This window comes from Zootoca vivipara, chromosome 15 (genome assembly GCF_963506605.1).
Source record: "Zootoca vivipara chromosome 15, rZooViv1.1, whole genome shotgun sequence".
Lineage (NCBI taxonomy): Eukaryota > Metazoa > Chordata > Lepidosauria > Squamata > Lacertidae > Zootoca > Zootoca vivipara.
The window spans coordinates 8,402,818-8,418,357 of record NC_083290.1 but is presented as its reverse complement, the minus strand read 5'-3'; the positions used below and the strand labels follow the sequence as shown (position 1 = coordinate 8,418,357).

At 44.4% G+C, this 15,540-nt stretch overlaps 1 protein-coding gene across 3 annotated transcripts in view; it reads left to right on the top strand.

Moving 5' to 3' along the window:
* Nucleotides 1-15,540, top strand: part of NF1 (neurofibromin 1) — a 175,617-nt gene that overhangs the window by 56,486 nt on the left and 103,591 nt on the right. For 2 of the 3 annotated variants that reach the window (XM_035139246.2, XM_035139244.2), the window contains 6 exons: nucleotides 3,381-3,443; nucleotides 7,243-7,401; nucleotides 8,140-8,237; nucleotides 9,595-9,741; nucleotides 11,097-11,243; nucleotides 11,595-11,705. In XM_035139246.2, the coding sequence (XP_034995137.1) occupies nucleotides 3,381-3,443; nucleotides 7,243-7,401; nucleotides 8,140-8,237; nucleotides 9,595-9,741; nucleotides 11,097-11,243; nucleotides 11,595-11,705 (725 nt within the window). The remainder of the gene's footprint in view (nucleotides 1-3,380; nucleotides 3,444-7,242; nucleotides 7,402-8,139; nucleotides 8,238-9,594; nucleotides 9,742-11,096; nucleotides 11,244-11,594; nucleotides 11,706-15,540) is intronic. The other variant, XM_035139245.2, reaches the window with a different exon arrangement.

The following is a 15,540-nucleotide window of genomic DNA, read 5'->3' as shown; positions in this document are numbered from 1 at the left end:
GCAAGGCTGGTGAGGGAGGGCATGTGTGGCCTAGGGAGAGTCCCAAGCTCCTGAAGGACTGCATTCTGTGTTCCTCACTCCTGCAAGCAGCTGTTGAGTTTCTGCATAGGAGAGATGGCAGGAAGGGTCATAAAAGAAGATGGAGATGTGTTTGAAGCAACACAGTCCTTTCTGCTTTGCTGGACAGGAATAATCGGTTTTCTTCCAAACATCTTCCTCTCTTACCATCTGTTCTCTTTCCCCAAAGCTTTGCGGTATCAGCAATATTACTTAACTTGCTCCTCTCCCTGTCCAACTGAGAAGCCAATTCTGCAGGGACAGTGGTGAAATGAGATTGATGTTTGCATCCCTGTTCTTTACATTAAAGCTGCTTGGGAGGAATGAAGTGCCTTTTAGGGAAGGATCTTGGTGAAATCCTTCCCAAGAGCTTTCCCTTTGGAAATGACAACTAACTGAGTGGGGAAATAGGTGTGACTGCTTCTCACTGTCACTCAGCATGAAATTCCCAGAGTTAGGGAAGAGCCTTCTGTGATTATGTCCACACCTCTCGTTTACTGGAGACGTGTCACGTGTGGGCCTTGCAAAGTAACGGAAGGGAACTTGGACCAAATGCCCTTGCTTGCTAGTCTCATTCTCTGGGTATAGAACGTAGGTGCTCTTCTTTGCCAAGTAAAAACCGGTTCTGTCCAGCCCCCAATAGAACAGTGTACAGGACAATAGCTGAGTCTGCAGCTTCTGTTTCAGATGCAGACCTGCAGCCAAATCTGTGCGCGTGCAATGAATTTTGTTAATGGAGTTTATGGTGTAGTGACTGTAAAGTTCGAGATGCTATGGAAAGTAATAAGCATTCAAGGTTGCTTCTCCATGGGAGAGAGGCTGTTAAAGAACTGCTGTGAAGATGATTCAGTTTCTCCCTTATTTAATGGATCGATTATCAACTTACTTACACCCTCACGAGGCATAAACAATATTTTTCCTAGAGGTTGCGCTGTGGGATGTGTGATACCTGGTGTAGTAAATAACTTTATCGGTAGTGATTGAGCACATTCTGAATCAGCTCGTACTGAGGTTTGGGCCTGGCTTGTGTTAAATTTGCTGCCGGCCTTCCCCGCCAGTTGTTCTCTTCCCCTCCCCCCCCCGAAAACTTACTCTTGTGTAAAGGGGGAGCTGATAATGTGGGGGGTTGACCAGAGACCCAAAGAGACCTCTAGGCATCGTCTTTAAAACCTGGATGCTGCTGAGCATGCACTGAAGCATCATTTTCTTCCCCGGGGGGGGGGGGATTTGCAGTTTCCTCTGCCTCCCTGCCTAACTGATGGAATTGGAGGCATCCTAGGCAGGAAATTATGCTCCAGCTCGTGATTGGGTGGATCCAAGCCGTCAGGGTGAGGTCCACAGGCTTCTCTTTCCCGGCCACTCATCCCCCTACATTTCTCCCAAGTGTACGCAATGCATGCATGGAAATGGGGGAGAACTGCCAAAGCGAAGGCCAAGAGCAAGCGCCTCCAATGAGTCTGTTAACTGGGTGGTAGCTGCATATGCTGTTCTAGATGAAAAGCGGTGAAGATCTGTGTGTTGGTTTTAAGGCAAGGATGTGCATTACCCTGAGGCCGGGTTTCCTCTCCACCCGCCGCCTGCCCCAGATATGCCATCTGCTTAACCCTTACAAGTTGCTCCTGCCCCCTTCCTCTTGGATGGGAGGAACCCCTGATGCAACTTCCTCTGACCACTCAGTGTTGCATGTGGGTGGAGAGAGGCTTGCCTGTGTGGGCCTTCCTTAATTACAGCCGATTCCTACCAGAAGCTGGTTGGGCTTCTGATCTCACTGGGTGGCTGCTAACTTGAAACATGTATGTTCCAGCCTCTGGTGGGAGAAAACAGGTCGTTTCCTGTGGCTGGCTTGGCACTTTGTCTCAATAGGCTTACCCAGTCCATTGCAGGAGTCTTGGATCCCAAGCTCTGAGAGATTGTGGGAAGGGGAACACAATTGGTCCCTTATCTCTGGAGTTGGGGAGCATGCCTATATATGTTTAATTTTTTTAAAAAAAAAATTCTAAATGCTGTACATAAATGATTGTCAATATATGCAAATAAAAGATTTTAAAAACAAACAAAAGCTACATAGCTAAATTACATGCAACCTTTATTTTTATATTATATTGGAAGACGCCCAGAGTGGCTGGGGCAACCCAGTCAGATGGGCATGGTATAAGTCATGCATCCCCAAACTGCGGCCCTCCAGATGTTTTGGCCTACAACTCCCATGATCTCTAGCTAACAGGACCAGTGGTCGGGAAAGATGGGAATTGTAGTCCAAAACATCTGGAGGGCCGAAGTTTAGGGATGCCTGGTATAAGTAATAAATTATTATTCTAGTAATGCATAGGCTTGCTGATTCTTCCCTCCCCCCCCCTTGTGAATAAGAGACCAGTTATCCCAGGGACTCTGACCTTCCAGACCAATTCTGTCACGAGGGCCTAGTAAATACCTTGGGATACTTTGCTTGCTTTCTAACAGGTCAGAGAGTTTAATCAATAATGTTTCATTTGCTTTGTCTGCTAGGCAGCAGGTGCACCATATCACAGAGCCATGTGTGGGGCAAGGATAGAATGAATTATACAGCTGCAGTTCTTGGGGTAACGGGTGACCTGGAATATCCTGCAAGCATTGCTGGATAAGGGTGTTCAGCCTATGCCCAATGCATGAGTGGATTTGGACACGCTGACCTGCCACTGTTGCCAAATATTTACTCAGCTGAAGCAGATGCACATATTTCTTCAAAAGCCCGAACTGGTCAAATAAGGTTGTTAAGTTTCCCTCTGTGCATTGCAAAAGGTTTTGTTTGGGTAGTGGGGATAAAAGAAGCACTTCTGCAATCCTTTGCAAGAATGGGGACCTGAATATTTTTATCTTTGGTGTCATATTCTACATGGTATACTGTACTAAAACAAAAGTCTTCATATATGGGCTTGGTGTTGATTTTTTAAAAAACCATCTACAAGTTCTGGAAGAATGCTCATTATGCATCTAACTTAGGGACTGGGAAGAATTGATTTGGACCCTCTCAAAGCATATATTCTGGACAATACATGCAATAACACAACAGATTAGCAAATACTCTTTAAAAATTCTCAACCTAGCCAGAAATAGTAGAAATGATTGGAACCTGACATTTGCTTGCTTTCGTATTTGTGGACAAATTGTGGTCACCCACATGAAACACAAACTCCATCCAACATGAGTGTGTAATTTCATTTTCTGTTCTGTTTTTGTTACATTTGATCGTGTAATTTTGTGTACCAATGGACATTGGGGGTTTCTTTTGTTGCTGTGTATGTGGTTGGTGCTGTGACTTGTTTGTGCTCATCTCTGTTCTGTAGGCAACTTGCCACTCTCTCCTGAATAAAGCTACCGTAAAGGAAAAAAAGGAAAACAAAAAATCAGTAAGTTTTGGAGAAGTTTTATTAGCCATTTCTTTCAAAGCACACAGAACACCCCTTTTCTTGATTTCTGTTTTTTGCTCTCTCTGTTCCAAAAGCTCTTCACTTTCAAGCCTCTACAGTGGTCCCTCGACTTACGAAGTACTCGACTTATGAAATTTCGAGTTATGAATGAAAAAAAATGGCCGCACGCTTACGTTTTTTCCGACATCCGAAAGGAAAACCGTTGCGGTTTAGATGGGGTTTTCTCGACTTACGAATTTTAGATGTGGTTTACTCGACCTAACGAATTTTTCTGTTTCCAATGCATTCCTATGGGAAACCGCTTTTTTCGACTTACAAACTTTTCGACCTACGAATGTGCATTCGGGACGGATTAAATTCGTAAGTCGAGGGACCACTGTACTTGACTTTCATTGTAAAAATCATTCTACTAATTCTGGCACCAAAGAGCTTTCATTTCAATTAACACTGGACTTTGAAGTCACATCTGTTGGTTTTTTTTTATGAAAAAAATAAAAATAAATCTTGAATGCGCCTCTTTCAATTTCCGTTTTGGAAGGGAACCTCTGCAGCTCCGCACCACCATTCTGATGAACCTCTCTTTGTCGTCACTTGCAATGCTAAATAAGATGGGGAAAGTCAGAAAATAAGGGCAAGGCATATATGTGCACTGGTATTTCCAGGGACCTCCAGGAAAAAAAGAAGGCATTCCTTAAGAGAAGTCAGTGGACCTTTCTGATGAGAACTGGAAGCAACACCAGTTGGTAGATAGCATTAAAGTATGAGCAACAGCAAGCAAGGAAGTAGATGTGGATTGCAAGATGCATGAGGGTCTTTGTGCAATTACTATATTCATGATGGACTGAGTTAAGTATATGCCCTTGGCAACCCTCTTTTTGTGGCCAGGATGGGGAAAATGCCCCGATAACATACTCTAAATATTTCAATCGTTCACCTATACCAGGTTAGGGTGGAGTAAAATACGTGTACACAAATGGATTGGCCTTACTTTCTAACTTTCCCTCCAAAGCGTGAAAGAGACTTGAACCTGGGAACCTTAACAAAAGGTGCTGGGTGTCCTTTGTGTCGAACTTTCCAAAAGTGTTTGCTAACCAAAATGCTACTATGGGGGGCACACGGTTAGAGGGTTCAGTATTTTATCCACTTTGCTCATGTTTTTGTTTTTAACACATGAGACTTTCCTGGTGCTTAATGACATTTGGCCATTTTTGCCTACCTTGCAGAGAACAAATCTCTCCGTGTGGCATTCTGTTCAGAACTTCTTAAAAAATGGGTGTTGTTGACTGGTCCACAAGATGGGAGCAGATTGTTTACTTCCACTTGCTATGAGGGTGGAAGTTGAAATTGTGTTTTCCTCCATGGATGTGTTTCTTCTATTCTAATCTTGCCCACTGCACAATAACAGAACTTCAAAGCTCTTGCTGCAGTTGGATTTCTGTGGGTCCCCCACCCCGGTGCTCCTGCCTGTCAGATGAAACGGGCGCTGGCCTACCTCTCTCGGCCTGTTCTGATGTGTTCTGTGGTTGCAGCCATGCACACAACTTGCTCAAAGACACCTGCCATGTCTTGAGGCATTGTTCCCTCCACAGCCACCCTTCTCAACCACTAATGCAAGTGCCAGTCCAGGAGACTACCTATATAAAATGCTGGATTGGCAGTCTGGTATATGTGGGATTTGGGACCCAGCGGCTACCATCTGCAGGTTGCTAATATGAACAACTTTTGGAAAAATACCCAGTTCTTGGAAACCAGTATCCATTGTCCTTCCCTTTAAAGAACAACACCGTGTTCTGAGTTAAATTAATCATTGAAATTCCAAGTGTCCGGCAATTGTTAATGTCTAGTGTTGTATAGCCAATTTATCTTGGCTTTGCTTATTCTGTGAATTGGAATGAATTGGCCTGTGTGTGTGTTCAGTACCCTTGCTGAACCTCAGCAGTTCTGGGCCTCGCCAGTGCCTCAATGGGAGACTGGGAAACCCTCAGATATTCCTCCTTGAGTCCCATCATAGGAGGAAAGCGGGATATGTATGGATATGAATGTGTTGGTTATTATGCGCTGGGAAATTGTGATTGCAGCTGGCTTGGCCTACTTACCTTCCCTCTTGAGTTTGCCTAATGTCTTTGTGTTGGATGGCAGATTTGGGGTTTCACATCCAAGATCCTTTGCACATGGGCATTGTGTGTGTGTGTGTGTGTGTGTGTGTGTGTGTGTGTGCAGGCAAGCATGATTCTGAACCTCCTCGCCACCCACCCCAGGAACAGCTACCTAGAAATCAGTATTGTGAACTGTGATCCAATCTTTGGCGAGCTCCAAGAGGTTGTACTTGTTCATACTCCAGCAAATTATGGTTTGTTAGGGTAGCCCTGTTACATCTAAACTGGGCCAGAACGTTCAAAGATTACAGGCAGAAAAGCATATGAACAATTTAATTCTGGACTCCCCCCCCCCTTTAGAGGAAATAAGCAGTGTTCTGCATGTTGCCCTCAGAGTTAATATTGCAAATACTCCATTACTTTCTCACATGCAACATACACAGGAGTGGTTTTTTTGTAATTTCTTGGCAGAGACTGGTCCAGTTCACACAATATGTTAAGCTGTGGTTTAAAACAAACCATGGTTTATTGTGAATGTGCGCTGCTCTGGTGCACATGCTTTGTTCCCAGCCCCCACCTCCCAAGCAGTCCCCAAGTGGCAACCCACAAGCAGACCTCATGATCTGTTTGCAAAGAGACAAACGGGAACCTGGGTTCAGACAGACCAGTAAACTTGTTCATCCAGTGGTGTGGCAGGAGAGGCAGAGGAGTATTGAGGGAACTTAGCCGTTTTTGGACTACAGTTCCCATCATCCCTGACCACTGGTCCAGCTAGCTAGGGATGATGGGAGTTGTAGTCCAAAAACAGCTGGAGACCCAGGTTTGGGAAACACTGGTTTAATGTGACTTGTGAATCTGGAATTTAATGAATGGGCTATTTCTATTCATGATTTTTATTTATATATTTGTATACCACCATTCCACTAAAGAGCTCACTCTTTTCTATCCTCATGGCAGCCCAGTGAGGTAGGTTAGGCTGAGAGGTGACTAGGCGTAGGTCACACAGTAAGTTTCTTGGCTGAGTGGGAATTGGGCCCTTTTTCTTCCTGGTCCTAGTCAGACATTCTAACCTCTACACCTTGCTGACTTCCCTGTTTTGTTGAGAGTTCCCTGCTGATGGGTGTATTGAAGCAAAACTAATTTTTTTCTTTTTGGTGTTTTTTTTTTTAGTTTGATAAATGAGCGTTTTGGTTTCATTGGTAAAGTTGTCATTCCACACCTCAAGGTTTGTGCACAAACAATTCAGGTACAAAGAAACTCTTGCCTGCCTTTTAAATTAGCACACTGCAAAATGGCTTTTTAGTTTTTGGCCTTGGGTTACATGGATTTGCTCATACACGGGCTTCACCACAAGACAGAGTGTGAATATGTTTGTGTGTGTGTGTGAGAGAGAGAGAGAGAGGGGTGGGGTGGGGTGGGAAAATCATGCTGTAAAATTGTGCCTTGTCTGTACTGTTATCAGTAACCCTTTTCTTCTTCCTTAACTTCTAATAATGATCTGACCTGTTTAACAAGAGAGGTCCAGTTTGGCACCCTATTCTGTTTATCCTGTACAGTAACACATGTGGAAGGTTTGGCAACGAATAGGGAGCTGAAAAAGGCCTCTCATTTTTCTTCTCCGTACTCATTCCGGCCCTTCATTTAAGTTGTGTCCTTATCAAACTCCAACTTGTGCTATTTAGGTTGTCAGCCAGCGGTTCCCTCAGAACAGCATCGGAGCCGTTGGGAGTGCCATGTTCCTGAGGTTCATCAACCCTGCAATCGTCTCGCCATATGAGGCTGGGATATTGGATAAGAAGCCGCCGCCAAGGATCGAAAGGGGCTTGAAGTTAATGTCAAAGGTAAAGAACTGCAGTTCTTGCATGCGTGGGATTTTTGGGGTCTTTGAGTGAGGTGCAGAGCGAAACAATAGGCAAATTATTGTTTTGAGGAGTTTGAAATGGACCTAAGGCGCAGGCGGAAAGCTTTGGCCCTCTGCTTAATTTTGTGTGGCCCTTTGCATGACTTCCAAAGCCCTCTGCAAGTTCAGACCTCGGGCGAGAGTGACTCGTCCGTCTCCTGGAAGCCTGATCCACCCATCACTGGCTTCAGCACTGCCCTCTGCCAGTATACAGCACATTACCCTGGCGGGACTGCTGTATTCCATAGGAATAAAAGGTTGCCTGCCCCAGATTGAGTTTTTGTTTGTTTGTTTCGGTGGGTGGGGAAGCTTTCAAAAAACGTCACCCCTTCTTACAGACTGCTGGTATAGCATATGTTGTTCATTTATTTATGTAAAGCATTTGTGATCTGCTTTTTGATAACCATGCTTCACAAAGTGGCCCTTTGTCCTCTGGCCTAGACCAGAGCATGCCTGCAAATGTTCAAGTTACAGGTAGGTAGCCGTTCATACCAATGACAAACTTAGTTGGTCTCTAAGGTGCTACTGGAATGATTTTTTTATTTATTTTGCAAATGTTCAGTCGTCTTGGATTAAAGCGAATCCCGTGTAATGCAGAAATAACGTTTAGAAGATAATGCCATGGCACAGCTTGCCACGGCACAATAGGTTGCTTCACCAGTTCTTTTTATTAACATAGGTACTGCAGAGCATTGCCAACCACGTCTTGTTTACAAAGGAGGAGCACATGCGGCCTTTTAATGACTTCGTGAAGAGCAACTTTGATGCAGCACGAAGGTAAAGTAGTTGCAATGCTTAGTGTAAAAGAGAGCTTTGCCTTTCTAAGTCTGTAAAGGCCAAGTAGGGTCAGATCTGCAGGCTCTGTTAGTTGGAAAGGCCAGAGGCAAATAGCGTGGTCCAGAGAAAGCATGCATGTATATAATTTACATGATGTTAGCTTAGAGCAGCTAACATCATGTAAATTAGACAATATGCATAAAACAGTATACAATATGCAAATAAAATAACATTCAACATTCATTAAAATAATACAGAATAATGTTAAATATCAGCATTTCAAGATTAAACAGAAATCCACTCTTAACAGTTACAATAAGAGATTTCTAAACTCCAATAAAACAACAGCAAGCCACAGTGCACAACATAATACAATACAAAATGAGAGGCAGAGACTGGAGGCACGGCTTCCTTATGAGGAGTCCCAGGGCCGGCGGGGGGGATGCAGGTGGAAAGAGGCTTTGCCTGATGGAGTCTCTCCAGCATGGGCTGGATTTCCAGAGGGTGCAGTCAAACCGTTAAGTCCCAAGGACCAGAGACAGGAGAAGTGATCTAGCATAGGCAGATCAGGCAGGCACAGACCATGCATGGAACTGGTCCACAAAGTCTTTCCGCTTTAAGGGGATTGGACTAACTCATGGAAGAGGATAGCCATGATATTTGGGCTTACTGAGTTCAGAGGCAGTGCACCCCTGAGTACAAGATGCTGGGAAGCAGCAAAGTGGAGTGGGTGGGTCTCACCTTCTTACTCGTGGGCTTCCTGGAGGAATCTGGTTGTCCACTGGGTGACACAGGATGCTGGGCTGGTCGGATCTTTTTGTTCTGTTCCAGCACAACTGCTCTTTTTCTTTCTTTCTAAAAAGACATTGGGGGTGGGAAATGTGGGGTGGTGAGCTCATATCACATTTGCTTTTACTCTCGTGGCAAAACAGATCTCCCAGAAATAAAAGAGGCAGAAATGTGCAAAGATCAGTGTCAGCGTTGCATACATTGTGGATTCCAAGAATATTCCCTTTGCTGTTATGCAGCTCCTGGTCATGGTGCTGCTCTGGACAAGGGCTGGGAAAGTCTGGAAGCGCCTCATGTCCTCCATTAGGTTTTCTGTCAGAGTGTATATGGCTGCCAAGACTGATCGTTTTAACTGTAGCACTGTAGCCACCTTATCCCTAGCAACAAGCATACTTTCCCTGGGGAAATGTAGGTGTACCTGCTGCTAATTTTGATAATTTTACTTTGAACACTGTTTTATTCAGCCACAATGTTTGTGCCTTGAAAAGCAAACCCAACACCCCATTGGTTGTAGCGAGAAGCTGTGAGATCCTTGCTAAGGAGAGCAATGGCTTTCCTTTCTTTGTAGGTTTTTCCTTGACATTGCATCAGATTGTCCAGCCAGCGACACGGTCAATCACAGCCTCTCTTTCATCAGTGACGGCAACGTCCTTGCTTTGCACCGGCTCCTCTGGAACAATCAGGAGAAGATTGGCCAGTACCTTTCCAGCAACAGGTAGAAGTAGCTTGACCAATGGCCAAGGATCGTTGGCTTGGTCAGAGTTGAAGGAGAAAGCGAGGAACATACTGTAGGGCAGCAGTTGCCATCTTTCGGGGACCAGTAGGCATGTCTTGAATTTTGAGAATGTGCTGGGGGTGCTAGTCACAAAATAGCTGCCATGGAGTGTGTGGCATAACACAACTTGGCTACCATGAGGTGCTTGGCATGACACAACATTAGAGAAAGAGCGAACCACCCCTGACCACTTTGTGTACCATGAGAAGTCAGCTATATCCTTCTAGTCCTGGTGATATTACTATCTAATAGCAACAGGGAGCATTACCTGGGAAAATAAATCACTCACTCTTACTTCATAGAAATCACTTAGAAGGTACCTGTATATTTTGGCCCATCATGTTATTTCTAGGATGGCTAGAAACTTACTTCTTTTCTTAAATGAAAGCTGAGAGTCTGGGGTACCTGCTCATGGGCATTCAGGAAAACCTCCCCAAGTTCTGGATTGGTGACCCTCTACTCCAGTGTTTCCCAACCTTGTGCCTCCAGATGTTTTGGGACTATAACTCCCATCATCCCTAGCTAGCAAGACCAGTGGTCAGGAATGATGGGAATTGTAGTCCGAAAACAGCTGGAGGCACAAGGTTGGGAAACACTGCTCTACTCCAGGCATAGGCAAACTCGGCCCTCCAGATGTTTTGGGACTACAACTCCCATCATCCCTAGCTAACAGGACCAGTGGTCAGGGATGATAGGAGTTGTAGTTCCAAAACATCTGAAGGGCCGAGTTTGCCTATGCCTGCTCTACTCTGATGACTGCTGTGGGTGATTTTGCTTTTTATTAGTATGGATGCTGGGATAGTCAGGGTTGTAAGTTCTACTCAGAGTGCACCCATTGAAATTAATCAGCCTGTGTTAGTCTTGTCCTTTAATTTCAGCGGATCTGCTCTGAGTATGACTACCATTTTATACAACTTAAAGTCTGCCTTATTATAGCATCCAGTGTTGCAGCACACAGCAAGCCAAGCACAGATAGGATGGGTGGAGCATGGTTTTAGGAGGAATTGCAGTGATCATCGGGAACAGAAATCTGGTGGGACTCATCTGTTTACACACTTTATTAAACCTTGGAGAGTGGGAGGAGGGATGCTTGCAGAAAGCAACCTGGGTTCTGTAGTGTATTTTGTCCACGTAAATAGTGCAGGGTTTCCCACACTAAATGTTTGTCTGATTTCCTTATTAATGCATGCAGGATTATGCATGTTGTACTGAAATGGAAGAGAAGGAAAATTTAAAAACACCGGTTGTTACAAACGTTGTTGGGTTTTGTTCATAACATGCAGTTGTTTCTCTAGGGACCACAAAGCTGTTGGAAGACGGCCGTTTGACAAGATGGCGACTCTGCTGGCATACCTTGGTCCTCCTGAGCACAAGCCAGTGGCAGACACGCAGTGGTCCAGTATCAATCTTACCAGTTCCAAGTTCGAAGAATTTATGACTAGGTAGTGGATCTGTGAATGTCTGTTGTTAGCAGTAGCTTTTAGTGTTAATCTGTTGCCATGGGGCCCATGCAAACACAATGCTGTCCATAGTTCTTTTCCCATTTTGAATGCTCATGGTTCTTTCCCCACACATTCTCCCATACTCCTAGATTCCAGGATTATTATTATTTTAGATTTTCCTTGCACGTTCTGCCATGCCTCAGGAGTATTTTTTGTGAAAGTTCCAACATGTGATTCAAGGGTTTTGAATAAGCCTGAAAAAGATGGCAGTCAGTTTTTGGTTGGGGGTAGGGAATGTAGACACACAAGCATAATTTGAGATTTTCATTGTGCTTATGTTTGCCTCCTTAGGCACCAGGTGCACGAAAAGGAGGAGTTCAAGGCCCTGAAAACACTAAATATTTTCTACCAAGCTGGGACATCCAAGGCTGGCAACCCTGTTTTCTACTACATTGCTCGCCGGTAAGACCACTTCTCTTTGTTCCTTAATATTTACTATTAAGAATTGTGAAGTCTATATGGAGGAGCAAACTCATTCCTTTTCTTGCTTCCCAAGCAACAGCAATGCCTCCGTCATTTCCAAGGTTTTTGTTGTGTTCTGAACACAAAGTGAGTTTTATTTGTGTGTGCAAAATACGCCACAAGTGTTTCTAGCGCTGGTTCACTTTTTAAGAGGAGCAAGGATTTTTGCCATCCTCGAGCTGCTCCTTTGCTCAGGCAAGTGCTCTGTGGCCACTGGGCTTGCTTGCAGGCTTCTCAGAGTTGTGAAAAGCTCCATGACCTCCATAGATAGGCCCTATCTGCACAACTCTTGTGTGTACATCGGATTCTGTTTCGGTATTTCTTTGGAAGCCTGCATGCACTCCTGTGAGAGAGCAAATTTTTTGCTGTTGTGGAGTTCTGTGGTTTTGGTTTTTTTAAAATAGGTTTTCTCAACAGATGCAAAACCAAACCTGAATCTTTACCATCCTGAACCTTGGCTAATAACTTTCCCCATTGTTTTGTGTGCGAGTCCCTGTATGGCAGAGAATGTCTGCACTGTGCACACATGTCGCTGTGCCTATTTTGGACTACCTGTTCAATATAAATATCCGTGCTTGAGCTAAATGAGGCTTGTGCAGCAAAGGGTATCCTTGGCAAAACAGTTAGCTATCATCGAAAGTGTAAAGCCGAGGAGCTTGAGAAGTGGAGACCTGGTGTGATGAGCAAGTGAAGCAAATGTAAAAAAAAAAAATGCTGGAAGCTGCCTGCTGCGCAGAACTGGCCCAAGACATTTTGCTCCCCGAGACAAAGCAGTACTTCCCCGCCCACCAAACCCTGCCCTGCCAAGTCAAGGTGTGTAGTACCCAAGGCCAGTGAAGTTATTGGGGCACTTGGAAGTAAATCAGTTGCTGCCTGTCAATGTAGACTGCTGCTTTGGAAGAAGGCTTTTTTATATGTTCATGTGCAGTGAGGATGTTCATCGCTTATGCCATGCATCAAGGGGACTGGAAGGATACAAGGCGATGGCTCTTTCGATGTGGGAGGGAAATTTGGGTTGAATAGAGGTGTGAAGCCACACATGCACATTGTTATGCTGTAGCCATAGGTACGTTTCCTTCTGACTCTCTTCTTTGAAGTGGCCTCCCACTGGAGTTATTTTTGCTTCTTTTTCTACTCCGTTTCATGTTTACTGCGGTCTACGTGCTACATGTCAGTAGCATAAAAACACCATTGTTTTCAAACCGCCATTGTTAGTTATGACGCCAGCTTAATCCTTTGTCCATAAACTAGCCATGCACTTTGTCCATAAAATTACTGACAAATAATAAGTGGAGTTTGACTCTACATGCATCACTAAGGCATGCTGGGTGCTTACGTGAGCCGATATATTATTTTTGTGTTCTGGTTGTGGGGGGACAATGTGCTTGAAATTTGTGACAAGTGCAGGATGGAGGGGGAGTTTTAAATAAACTTTGCCACAAACAGTCTTTATCTGGCTGAACCATAGGCATTATGGCCGGAACATTAAAAATACACTTCAAACAACCAATCTCCTTTATTGGCATAGAGAAAGTGCATCATATACATGGATCAGAACACGACACAGTGAACAAAGCAGTAGGAGATACTTTAGGATAAAACTGTCCAGACACGGTGAGGTACGAAAACGGCTCTTAGGACCTATGGTAACGTAATTTCATGGCGTTGATCAAAACTCTTGCCACATTCTCCACAACATCATTCCTACAATTGTTCGGCAGATAAGGCACCCTGGAAGAATCAGTGCGATAGATCCCCTCCTTTAATAAGGGGGCCGAATACTTATACAGTGGTACCTCGGTTTATGAACACAATTGGTTCCGGAAGTCTGTTCATAAACTGAAGCGTTCATAAACTGAAGCGAACTTTCCCATTGAAACTAATGGAAAGTGGATTAATCCGTTCCAGACGGTCCGCGGAGTAACCGTTCATAAACTGAAGCAAACTTTTCCATTGAAAGTAATGGAAAGTGGATTAATCCGTTCCAGACGGGTCCGCGAAGTACTTAAACTGAAGCGTTCATAAACTGAAACATGGGTGTAATTGGTTCCGGAATTCTGTTCATAAACTGAAGCGTTCATAAACTGAAGCGAACTTTCCCATTAAAAGTAATGGAAAGTGAATTAATCCGTTCCAGATGGGTCCGCGGCGTTCATAAACCGAAAATTCATAAACCGAGGTGTTCATAAACCGAGGTTCCACTGTAATATATTTTTACATAAAATGGGCAAGAAAATAAAACATGTGTCATGGATTCAACCTGTTTTGTGCCACAAGGGCAGTATCTTTCAGAGAACGAGATTTTTGAAAATCTACCTTGCAAAACTGCAGATGGTAAGACGTTAAATCTTGTGAGGGAAAGAGCTCTGCCTAGGTGGGGATCACAAAGGTGATATAAATATGGGGTATCCTGGCCAAATGAGGGTGAGCCTACAAACCACTTGTGCCCTGATCTCTTAACCAAGTTGTGAATGCCTTGTAACTGTTAGCAGAGTTGAACCCCTGTATAGAAATTGTGGTTTTCATGGCACAGAGTATGTGCGGGGAGAGGCAAGAGCTCATGCTTTGCATGCAGAAGACCCCCAGCCTCAGTTTCTGGCATCTCCAGACAAAAGGATCAGGTGATGGGGAAAGTCTTTTCTACCCGAGACCTTGGATAGCTGCTGCCAGTCAGAGTAGACAATAGTGGACCGGATGGACAAACAGTCCAATTTGTTCTAAGCCAGCTTCCTACATTTCCCATGTGTCATTCAGGTAGATGAATGGCCAGAATTGCACTGGCTCTGGGCAAAGCGACTGCTTGGGAAGTGTGAACTGCCAACTGTGTGGCGGCTGGTGACCATTGGAACTGGTAGGGCCGAGGACGGGGAGCCCAAAGCCAATGAAAGTCAATCAACTCGTTTTAGTTTCACCCTCCATCCTCTGCCTTGCTGAGGTTCTACCGGGACAACACTGAGACCAAGCAGGAGGAAACTGGCAGGTGGTGTCACCCCCTGGACTGGTTGCAAGTAGAAAGGCAGGCATGTATGGGGCTGGCCGAGGGCAGATTGAGGTTGGTGGGGCAGTATGCCATCTGCCTCCACTGCCCCAACCTCTTCAGTGACTTGCGGAATTGGGGTTAGTAGGCTAACATAGTGTGACCTGCTTTTCTGGATTCAGCATGCTGCTGACTTTCCTGATGTTGTACATGTATACCACAGTGCAAGTAGAGGCTTATTTCGTTGAAAAATAATTCTTGCAAGAGACGCATGTATCGTAATGACATTATTTATTAAGATCTCCAAAAATTTATGACTAATTGAATTTTTCATTTGAATACAAGGTGTTCAACTTTGCTTCTAGGTCTGTTCCTCAGCTCTTCCCCCCCCCCCTGGAATTGTCCGCTTATCCCTTGTTTCCTTATGGTTTTAAAAGGTTGTATTGCGCTCCGTAGTTCAGTTGCCATGCCACCAACTTCCATTTTTCATTTTGCTGCATAACGTCTCTCTTCAACACAGAAACTTCCTTACATGCATTGAAGTTAAGAATATTTTCCATCATTGACAACCAACTTAGCTTGCATTAGAAGTGCTGCGATTCATGTGTGTCTTGAGCAACGAAATGTAGCACCACAAAGGGGAGGTGGCTTTGGTATACTTGGATTGCGATGTAATATGGAATAAAATTAATAATAATAATAAATTAATTGAAATGTTTACACTTGGTAACTGTGGATTTGCTAGCAGAATGCGTGCTCACCAGAAAACACACCAGACTCACAGAGTTTGATTGGATT